At 41.0% G+C, this 10,107-nt stretch overlaps 2 protein-coding genes across 4 annotated transcripts; one reads left to right on the top strand and one right to left on the bottom strand.

Moving 5' to 3' along the window:
* Nucleotides 1-11: 11 nt before the first annotated feature.
* Nucleotides 12-7,980, bottom strand: pop1 (POP1 homolog, ribonuclease P/MRP subunit). 2 transcript variants are annotated; one of them, XM_079562129.1, is made up of 16 exons: nt 7,931-7,980; nt 7,583-7,685; nt 7,363-7,467; nt 7,102-7,277; nt 6,772-7,029; nt 6,598-6,685; nt 6,134-6,312; nt 5,788-6,062; nt 4,759-4,852; nt 4,585-4,690; nt 4,385-4,504; nt 3,850-3,971; nt 3,545-3,736; nt 3,208-3,362; nt 2,674-2,874; nt 12-1,368 (listed from the first exon to the last, which is right to left on the bottom strand). In XM_079562129.1, the coding sequence occupies exons 1-16, from the start codon at nt 7,931-7,933 to the stop codon at nt 735-737; spliced, it is 2,811 nt and encodes a 936-aa protein (XP_079418255.1). In that variant the 5' UTR covers nt 7,934-7,980; the 3' UTR covers nt 12-734. The 2 variants fall into 2 exon arrangements, with proteins under 2 accessions (XP_079418255.1, XP_079418254.1); XM_079562128.1 differs by having other exon boundaries at nt 7,872-7,969.
* A 253-nt stretch (nt 7,981-8,233) lies between these two features.
* Nucleotides 8,234-10,107, top strand: LOC306967208 (2-iminobutanoate/2-iminopropanoate deaminase-like). 2 transcript variants are annotated; one of them, XM_079562130.1, is made up of 6 exons: nt 8,234-8,348; nt 8,827-8,932; nt 9,068-9,122; nt 9,191-9,259; nt 9,803-9,858; nt 9,946-10,107. In XM_079562130.1, exons 1-6 carry the CDS (start codon nt 8,284-8,286, stop codon nt 10,003-10,005), a joined length of 411 nt encoding a protein of 136 aa, XP_079418256.1. In that variant the 5' UTR covers nt 8,234-8,283; the 3' UTR covers nt 10,006-10,107. The 2 variants fall into 2 exon arrangements, with proteins under 2 accessions (XP_079418256.1, XP_079418257.1); XM_079562131.1 differs by lacking the exon at nt 9,191-9,259.

Raw genomic sequence — 10,107 nt, 5'->3', positions numbered from 1 at the left:
TGGATTACCACGCGCCAAAAATGTGCAATGTCAGGTCAGTACAAAGACTCACATCAGTGCTTGAGATTGTTCATACAAGAGTTCTCTGCTGCCCTCTAAAGGCAAGAACAGTGCAGTTAGCCAGTTTGTTTCTATGTTAAGATACAAAAAGGGAAAACCAAATAAATAAAGTGTTGTATAAAGAGGAGCAATGTGCAACATTTTCAAACTGCATAGAAATGGTCCTTCCATGGGCCTATGTTTAGTTTGAATGATGTTTACCTTAAATAAACCAAAAGTGAACTGCTTCCAAACTTTAGTGTTGCTAAGCAACGCTCTTGTCTTCCGCCCACACTGTTTGGGATCTGTGGGAAAGCTGAGCACACCAGACCTGGGTAAAAGAACAGTGCTAAAGTACAGTTTGCAATGGCCACTACATAACCGAACCTGTTGGATGCATGGCGTAACTTAAGACAGGTCAGAGGTGAACAACTGGAGGAACATCGATGTGATTGGAGTGATTTCTTTATTGCAAAGATGTGCAAACCAAACATGCCTTATTCGCCTAATAAAAAATCAAATGAGAATTTAGTCTCTCCAATAGCCTTCAGAAACACAAACAAAAATACTTTCGATTGCTCTGAACAAAAACATCAACACTAAATATTTTTTTGTTTCAATGCACTTGAAAGCTGTAAGCAAGGCACTATAAAGTTGTACAGTGTGAGTCCATTTGTTTTGCAGATGACAGAGGGTCAGACCTCAATGTTAACTTTCACAAAGCGATAGTGAAGGGAAGTCGGGTTTCTCAGTAGAAGCATCCCTCTGTGCTCGATCGGCTGCTTTAGGAGGGTAGTGAGGAGACCGGGAACACTGACAAACCCCAGTGCTTCCCCGCATCCAGCAGTAAGGGAGAAGTCGCCTTGAGTTATCCAGCCGAGGACGACCCGAGAGCAGTGAGAGGCCACACTGGGCAGGGGGTCCGGCCACAGTCCAAAGACTGTGCCTGGAGTGGAGGAAGATTTTGCGGTGGTAGGAGTTGCTACTTTGTGAGCAGTTTCGGTAACTTTCTTTGATTTCTTCTTTGGTCGCTTGAGTTTACTTTTAAAGTGGTCCTTATGTGTTGGCTCAAGAGGCCCACTGCATTGAGGGTCTTTTAGTAATTTAAAATCTTCAAGAGTTGGCACGCACACCATCCCGTGTAGCTCGGGTTTACCTTTGGCCAGAAGAGACAGGCGAACCCACACCAAACTCATGCTGTGGGCGCTGAGGAAGGAGCTTACGGCCGCCTGGTTGAGAGGTGGAGCCTGGCTGAGGCGACACGCCCTTTGACCTTTGGATGTCGTCGGTCTGCACCATCCAGAGAGGAGCCGTAAAGCCTTCCTGTTCCTAAAAACACAATAAAAATAAATGGATTAAACATTCACTACTACAGTTACAGGTGCAAAGTACTACCAAAGAAAAAAACATCTGGGTACCACCAGGTCAAACAGGCCTATATCAGATCAATGCAAGAGCTGAATCAGACAAAATAAAAGGATTTAAATAGTTCTAAACCTGATCCACCCAGAGAAAGGGCATAAATATAAAGACAACAGTCTCTAAATTAAATAAAGGCTAGGAATGCAGTGGAGCCCGGGAGACACCTGAAGCAGCTCATTCACCACTGTTTACTACTATGTAGTATGATAAGATAATATAAGATAAGCCTTTATTGATTTCACAACCTTCAGCTCTCAAGAAAACAAGATAAGAAATAAGAAATGTACAAAAATAATGAAATAGTAAATAGATGAATCTTATTCAATGACTGCAAAAACTTTAGGGGGCAAAAAGTATAAACAAAAAATTAAAAAACAGAATACAAACAATGTCAGCATTGGCAGTGCAAGGATTACAGTCATTATGATTTACAGTAAAGTCATAAATTCTGATAATGTTATCAATTTTGTAATTACTGACACCAGCAAATGTATAAAATAACAGGTAATCGTTTTAACCAGAATTACTCTCCTGTTGTTGCAAAACATCCCCTACATGTGTGAAGCGCTTTGGGTGACTTGTGTCCTGTGAAAAGCACTATATAAATAAGATTCCATTTTATTCCCCAAAATGTTCCATTTTACTGGGCAGGATGTAAGAGGGAGTTTTGGGTAATCCGGATTCAAAACTAAAAACCAACAATAGAATCAAAACAGCTGCCTGTAAAACGTAGAAAGCTTCAGAAGTTTCTCTCGAAGTCAGCCATTACTCACAGCTTGTGTGATGGCTCCATGAGGATAGATGCTGCTCTTCATCCAACTTATCTGTGTGATGTATGACTGCAATTTGGAGCTGGATGTAGTTTGGGTATTCTCATCAGGGGCATTATGATGAAAAGGAGGTTTACTGGAGAGACCTCATGCATCAAGCCTGTCAGGCCCTCTGCAATTGCCTCTTAATAAAAGCTAAGATGCAAGATTAGCCCACAGCGGAACAGTGGTGGGTGGCTGTGAGCCCTGTGCACCTCCCAAGTCAAGCCCATTGTTCTGTTTTTTTTCCCACTTCACAACATAAATGTTTTAGGTTAGGTTTGCAATCGGTGAATGGAGATCATTTTATTGTGTCATCACAATATTGATATGCAATTATGTTGCATTTTATATTCACAAGACTTAAGGTAAGAAGACATTTTACTTTCCTAAAAGCATTTACCTGAGTACAGTGAATCTCTGGGGCATTGAGGTGACATCTTGATGGGAGGTCGCCCCCTCGATCACCGTGTCAGTATCTCTGCTCTCCATTCTCTCCTCGGCCGAGATCACCTCCCACTCTTCTGCCAGCTGTTTCCATGGGCAACGGAACGGAGCCAGACACCCGAGTTTAATGTAATTGGTTCGTTTGGCAGGAGGACGCCTATGGATGAGAACAGAGGTCAAACTCCTGTCAAACTGTCAGGCCACACAGGCCTGTTATACTGTACTGTGACAGCAGCAGGCTTATTACATGTGATTTCATGTACACAGCCATGTGATTAGCATAACAAAAGTTCAAAACAATGCTTAATACTCACAAAAACCAGCTATGCAAACAGAAGCGATCCAGATACAGTATACACATTAACTAGAGCTTACAAATTTCATTTGTGAGTTTTGTCAAATACAGTAACTATTCGCTTTATCAAGTGTCATCAATATTATGATAGAATTTCTGCTATTTGTGCATTTATTGTGCAGATTTACGTCTAACCGTTTGAACTTGTCCAGTAGCTCTGCCTCCTGCTCCTCCTGAAACCGAACTCCTGCAGGGCAGTCTGGGTAATCATGGGGGAAGTGTGGGGCACATTTATTCTGAGAGTGCTTTAGACTCATGTGGAGACCTCCTTCACGTACTCCTCTGTACACCTGCCACAGCAAGGAACATGATCATAAAGTTGTCTCTCTTCAGTAATGCTTGAGTGTAAAGAATAATTTAAAAAGCTGTGAATCACACATTTTTTGCACAATGCAAATTTTAACCAGACTTTCCTGTATTGTATTATATATTGTGTAATGTAATTATTACACATATATTATACATGACCTACCAGCGGCACCCAAAAGGCCATACCCCAGCCTTTGGGTAGGAGAATGTCCCATCCAGCACCCCAGGTGCCCATCTCATGTCCCACCTGTTTCCCAGGCTGATGCACCAGGAGGACAGGGACCCGACCCTGATGAGGAGTGGGTCTAAGTCTGGAACCAGGCACCAGTACTTCATGCTTCATATGGTTCAACTCCTGTGAAGGCGTAAATCATCAGAGGTTTAACTGGAGATATTATAATAAGACTGGGTTTGGTGCAGTTATGCATTGCATTTTATAGCTCTGTTGACTGACCCATATTAATTTACCTGCTCTGGTATTTTGTTCTCAGTCACATTGTCCCGGACAGAGGAGTCCCATAAGGAGCTCTGGCAACAACGTTCTGGTACCCCGTTCAGCATGAGCTGCTTAACTCTTTCCTCCTCCACCACTGAAAAACCAGCAATCACAGCATTCTCCTGAGTACTATAGCGATGCCCCATAGCTGAGCAAATGTTAAACCCAGGAGTATGAACTTGTATAATTATAAATTTGCAAATTTTGTAGTTTTGCTTAAACAGTACAAAATACTGATAGTGATTTTCTTCTAAACCAGTCATGTGTGGGTCACTGAAGGTCTTTGAGTACAGGGTCCTGCCAGGATTCGAACCTGGAACATCTGCAGAGGAGCAGCAGAGGCCCCCAGGAGCCCAAGACCAGATGTGCACTCAGAAACGGCCCCAGGACCAGAAACAAGACTGGATTTTAGTTTAAAAGCATAAAGTCTATTAATAATATAATGCTTTAGCTCAAACCACCAGATAATTAAACCAAGTCTGGACTTTACATGAGGTCAGATATTACCTTGCACTTGCTTAACACTTGGCAAAGCTTTAACCTTCTTTCTTGGTAAAGCAACTCTTGGGTCATCCACATTCAGGCCCAGCACAGTGCCTGGGGGAATCTCTCCAGATGAATAAACCCCTAGATAAATGTCAAATCTATTATTGAGAACACAAATACACAAGCAATTAGTAAAATTGGCGTAATACACAGCATTATACCTTTGAGGATGTGAAAGATGTCAGATTGTTCTTTATGGAGGTTCATCTTACTCTCATCTTTACAGTATTCAGGCCACCACAGAGAAGACGCAGACTTGGCCAATGTCTTAAATTATTAATATCATTAGAAAAGCTTCTGACATTCAGCCATTCATATTACTTGTTTACAATTACCTCACAACTTGTTGCAACTTCTAGTGTTTCTGTCAACACTGTGTGGGACAGCGGACCAATCAGGCGGTAGCGTACTATCTCCATGGTAAGATCACTGTAATGAGAAAAATAAAGTCTTGTTTTACTTGCTCATTTTCTAGCTAATATGTAAACTAACATATTGGTGATTTTTTATAGAAGCAGTAAAGAAATGTAAAAAAAAAAATAGCTTTAGAGGGACTAGATGCAAGTTGGTCTTTATATACTCATTACTGCCACCTCAGGTCTTACACGTAACTGCAGCTTCTATATTAAGCTCATGCATGAAGGCACTTCGGACCGAATGAATACCTTTTTGAGTGACAGTGCAGGATTTTAGAGGCAGTTGTGGTGAATGAGCTCATTCTACACATTAGGACATTGCTGGAACATATAGGGCAGCTTAGCTAGCATCTCTCCTACAGCGCCGGCTCAAATGAAAACATGGCTCTTTAAAACAGTGTAAACTGAGTAAACAGGAGCTCATCGTTGGACGGACTGACAGGTTTTCTACACCGAAGCACAAGGACAGTGTGCAGCGTGTTATTGGACTTTTGTTTGGATTATCCCACGCAGAAGCAGTCCCTTCGCGCACCGCGGCAGATGACCACATGTTTCCCTGTCGTCTTCATCGTTACAAAGGGCTTGACCAGTGACTTTCAGGTAAGAAACAGCAGTTCAGTTGTGGATGTTTGTAAAGTGGACGATGAAGCTGATGGTGCGCGAGTTTTGGATAAGTGTCCTGCATCTGCAGCGCGCGTGTTTAACCGGTCAGCGCTAAACCTCGCTCTCTGGGCTCTAACTTAACTAAATAACATCTGACTCATGAATCTGACGGTGCATTTTCTTCCTTTCTCCCCCGACTTCATTCGATACATCTTTGTGGGAAATGTACAAGCGCAGAGATGCTCTTTGTGATATTTTTAAACTCTATTGAGTCCCTTTAAGCCAAAGTTACCAAATGTGTTCATATAAACATTGCACTTTTAATCACTGGGTCTCAAAACTAACTTGATGACTGTTGCTGATGAGTTGGACGTCCATGTAACTGGTGTGGTGGGAGATCTAGTTCCATCACCCAGAATCTTTTTGGCTGGTGGTCCACTCTGATCCATGCAGCTCCTCTTTCTCTTGGTTCCCGAAATTCCTTGGACCACTGTGATGAGGTTTGGCAATTCCTTTGTATCTTCACTAGAGGGCACTTTTGCTGGCTGCGCCACTGGCTCAACCACAGGGATAACCGGTTCAGAGCAGTCACAAACCTTTTGCAACTCTGCGACAAGGTCCTATAAATGACACAGAAGCACATTAACATCCTGCATCACGTTAAGAAATACTATAACCTTCATAAGCCTACGCGTTTGAGTGTAGGGTGAGCCCAAATCCACAGTTGTCTCCGATTTGAGACCTGAGCACGAGGTCTCCACAGAAAGGTGACAGGTCCCAGGGGCTGTGAGGGGTACTGTCCTGCTCTGTAAACAGTCACATTCCCCTGTCTGCGCCCTGAGAGACAAACTGCTGATGCAAAAGATGGACCTGAAAAATAACCACTTAATTTTGATATTGTAGGTTTCATATGCCAAAAACAGATGCTCATTTTCATTTTCACAGTATAAATACAAAGAAAATTGTGGAGAATAAAGTAAAACAGACATTATATATATTCTATTCATGATAATCAAATAGCAATTTTAGAGCATAAACTGACTCCAGCAACACCCTGTAAATAATAATTGAATAGAAAATTAAACTGAATAGTTATTCTTATAAACTACATAAATAATATGGTACAGAGGTGGCATATTAAGAGTAGGGTAGTACCAGTATCTTTGCTGATTAGCTGTGCCAGTGCACTCAGAAGTGTCTCTTCTTCTCCAAGGAGCTCAATGCAGCAGTAATAAGAAAGGTCCTGAAGACACATTCAGACATTAAAGATCAAAACATTCAAATAATAATCACAAGTAAAAACAAAAAGGCTGTATTGTTAACATGCACCTGAAGCAAACAGTGGCTGCTCATTGCTCTGTAGCAGGGTCTGTAACACTTGTATGTGGGTCTGTCCCCAATACAGTAGCCCCATTTTTTGACCATGTGGAATCGTTTGGCGTGCCAAATATGTGTCTCAAGCCAAATGTTCTTCCTCTGTCTGCGATTAAACTCAAGCAGGAGGTTCCCATGTCTCCGACGTGCTTTGCGACTCTTCTGTTTAGACTGTTCCTTTTTCTTTTTGACTCCTTGTAGATTCTTCTCCTTCTGCATAAAAAATAAACTTCATCACAATGTGCACGTTCATCATACAATGATATCCCGACTTTTATACCGTACCAGTTTCATAGCCATCTCCTGGAGTCTGCGTGGAAGGCGTTTAGTGTTGTGGCTCATAGCTCGTCTCCGCATATGCTTGGGTAAAGCAGCAAAAAGATGGCAGCTTGCCGTTTTCTTTCTCACTGCTTTGACCATTGCCTGAACCTCACTTGCCCTGGCTCGAGCAAAGGAACCAGCTGAGCAAAGAACATACCACAGAAGTTGCTTTACTATTTGATGTTGTGGGGGGTGATACAATGTCTGTTTTTCAGGCAAACTTACCATTGATGTACCTAGGCATTCCTTTACTGTAGCCTCCATCCTTCTGATGTCCTCTAACCCACCCATGGTGTGGCCCCGGACACCTCTGTGTTGAACCACCATTACCTTGAAAACAAAGCCAGATTATGAGTAAAATGACACTATTTAATATCAGGCAAGTAATTACAAACAAATGCAAGGCTTTATACCACACAGTGAAGACACAAAAACAGAAGCTCACCTGTAAAATGTGGACTGCTTTCAACATTGACAGGATACTGCACATTTGTAGGCTGGTTTTTCAGCTTAATCTCTCTCCTTCTCGCTTTAGCGTCAGACATCTTCTAGTATTAGATAAGTCAACACATCGTATTAATATGACATGCCTAAAAGCTAGACAGACCTAATAGATATTAGATCCATGGACCTAACTCAGTTACAGCAAGCTAGCAGTTTCTCCTGCTAAATCCTCGGTTCATTAGCTTAGTGTGGAACGTTGTTAACACGCAATACTTTTCATATTTGCGTACCTTTGTATTATCCATTATTGTTGAAACACGACCGATTATATTTGGTCCATGCTACTGACCATGACGATGCCATGCGACTTCTTTTCACGCTGCGACTGTTAACTTCCGGGTATGACGCAGTAGCGTAAATGCGCACCAATGATTTCTAATAATCGATAAATAACTTCTACAATGAAGTCACAAAAAACAGGTACATCGTGGGTAATTGTACTAATTATTTACTGAGGTGTCGCTTTATTTTAGTTCATTTCGTTAAAAAGTTCTAATTTAGATTTTTTTTTTTTTGCGTGTTTATTTTGTACAGTACGGTTAAGTGGCTGCAACGTAAGCCAACTCCCACTGCTCCACATTTGCGTGTCTTCTGTACAAGTCTGTGCTGCTTACTGCTCTTGAGTGTTGCCCGCTATATACAATGTCTTCACTAATTAGAAGAATTATTAGTACAACCAAGGCTCCTGCTGCCATTGGACCGTACAGGTAAGATGGAAATAACTTATGCCACTTTTTTTCTTAGCTAAAGTAGATCTGGTCTAATGTAGGGTTGCAACACTAAAGGTGACAGCTGAACACATGGCATTCCTTGAGTCACACACAACACATGGTGGGCACTTAATCACACACAGGACCCATACAGTACATTCATATGTCCTCATTTAGAGAGACCCAGTGTGCAGTTTAGAGGGCTGTCACGGGCAAAGTGCAGGTTTTGGCATTAACTTTTAACTGGAGGCCTAATACACTCCAAAGCTATTGCATGAGGCAGTGAGACATGCTATTTGAATTATCTGAAGAAACATCTGGACACAGGAGATACAACTGGTTGCTCTACTTCTCTGATAAGCGTTTTAAGATATAAACTATTAGAAACAATCCTTCCAATCCATTTACACTTTTTAATGGACCATTATGACTATACCTTGAATGGCTGGTTGCTCATTTTTGCTCTTCTTTGTAGTCAAGCAGTGGTTGTAGACCGGACCATGTATATCTCTGGACAACTTGGCATGGATCCTGTGAGTGGTCAGCTGGTCGATGGTGGAGTTCAAGCTCAAACCAAACAGGTACAAAGAGAGTTGAGTAAAATGTAAACCTGAATTGAAACAATAAATTCCAGCTCTTGCTCATTCAAGATCAGTTTGTCAGATCGTCGATTAATTCTCTTATTTCACTTATCTTTTGGTTTCTGTTTTTAAAAGGCTCTTGACAACATGGGAGAGATACTAAAAGCTGCAGGATGTGGCTATGAAAATGGTAAAAACTTAATCTTTTCATGATCTTTTCCTGTTTTTCATAACACATTTTGGGATTGTTTCTTACAGTTGTGAAAACCACTGTGCTCTTGGCTGATATGAATGACTTCACAAATGTCAATGATGTTTACAAACAGTGTAAGTCGCCTACAAGAATATTCAATGAGAGTTCTTTTCCGCTACATGCAAAATATTTATGACACAGAGAAGACTAGCTAATAGTTAATATTTTCTATAAATCATGTTTTGTTATTATGTAGCTTTCCTTTCACCTGATACAAGTCCTTACCTTTACAAGATGCCCTTTCACACTTGTCTGGAGGAGACTAATTAAACAATAAGTGAAAACACCTGAGAGTTTATGTACAGAGCCAATTGTAATTCCTTAAAAATACCTGTAGGTGGCAGCAAATGAATTGTGTCTGAATCAGGAACTGAGACATTTTTACTTGTACTATTAACTTGGGTGCCTAAATTAAAATTTGGGGAAAACATTGGACTGTATTTAAGATAAAACCAACCGACTTAAAATGTATGTTTCATAACAAGGATGAAAGGTTTACCCACAATTGCGCTTACGTTATCACTTACAACTACTAGAAATCTGATTTATTCTTTATACTGAGCCATGACATGCGTCTAAATAATGCTTCATCATATGCTTTAATTGTGTCTCTTCAGTCTTTAGCACCAACTTCCCGGCTCGTGCTGCCTACCAGGTCGCTGCTCTTCCCAGGGTAACTTTACTTTTCAACATTACAGTGCACTCAACTCTTAAAGACCTTTTAATAGGCCATATAATCTGATTGTTGGTTTATTTCCAGGGAGGACTTGTTGAAATTGAAGCCATTGCCGTGTTGGGCCCTCTTACTGATGCATCTTAGCAAAATCAATATTATTTTGCTTTTTTACAGTAATAGTAATAATCCAGCCAGTAACAGCTACTTTATCTTTTTTTTCATGAACATAAAAAAGATATCCACCAA

Source organism: Gobius niger (genome assembly GCF_951799975.1).
Source record: "Gobius niger genome assembly, chromosome: 8".
Taxonomy (NCBI): Eukaryota; Metazoa; Chordata; class Actinopteri; order Gobiiformes; family Gobiidae; genus Gobius; species Gobius niger.
Note: the sequence above shows the minus strand (reverse complement) of the source record. Positions and strands in the feature narration are given on the sequence as shown.

Bases quoted from the DNA above. Each gene is read 5' to 3' on its own strand.
- pop1 (XM_079562128.1), bottom strand. The intron at 7,278-7,362 runs GTAAGTTTGCCT...TTCTTTGCTCAG, and splicing joins AATGCCTAGGTACATCAATG to CTGGTTCCTTTGCTCGAGCC. The intron at 3,972-4,384 runs GTAATATCTGAC...CTGGTTTTTCAG, and splicing joins AAGTGTTAAGCAAGTGCAAG to TGGTGGAGGAGGAAAGAGTT.
- LOC306967208 (XM_079562130.1), top strand. From the start codon at position 8,284: ATGTCTTCACTAATTAGAAGAATTATTAGTACAACCAAGGCTCCTGCT. The intron at 8,349-8,826 runs GTAAGATGGAAA...TCTTCTTTGTAG, and splicing joins GCTGCCATTGGACCGTACAG to TCAAGCAGTGGTTGTAGACC. The intron at 9,260-9,802 runs GTAAGTCGCCTA...GTGTCTCTTCAG, and splicing joins CAATGATGTTTACAAACAGT to TCTTTAGCACCAACTTCCCG.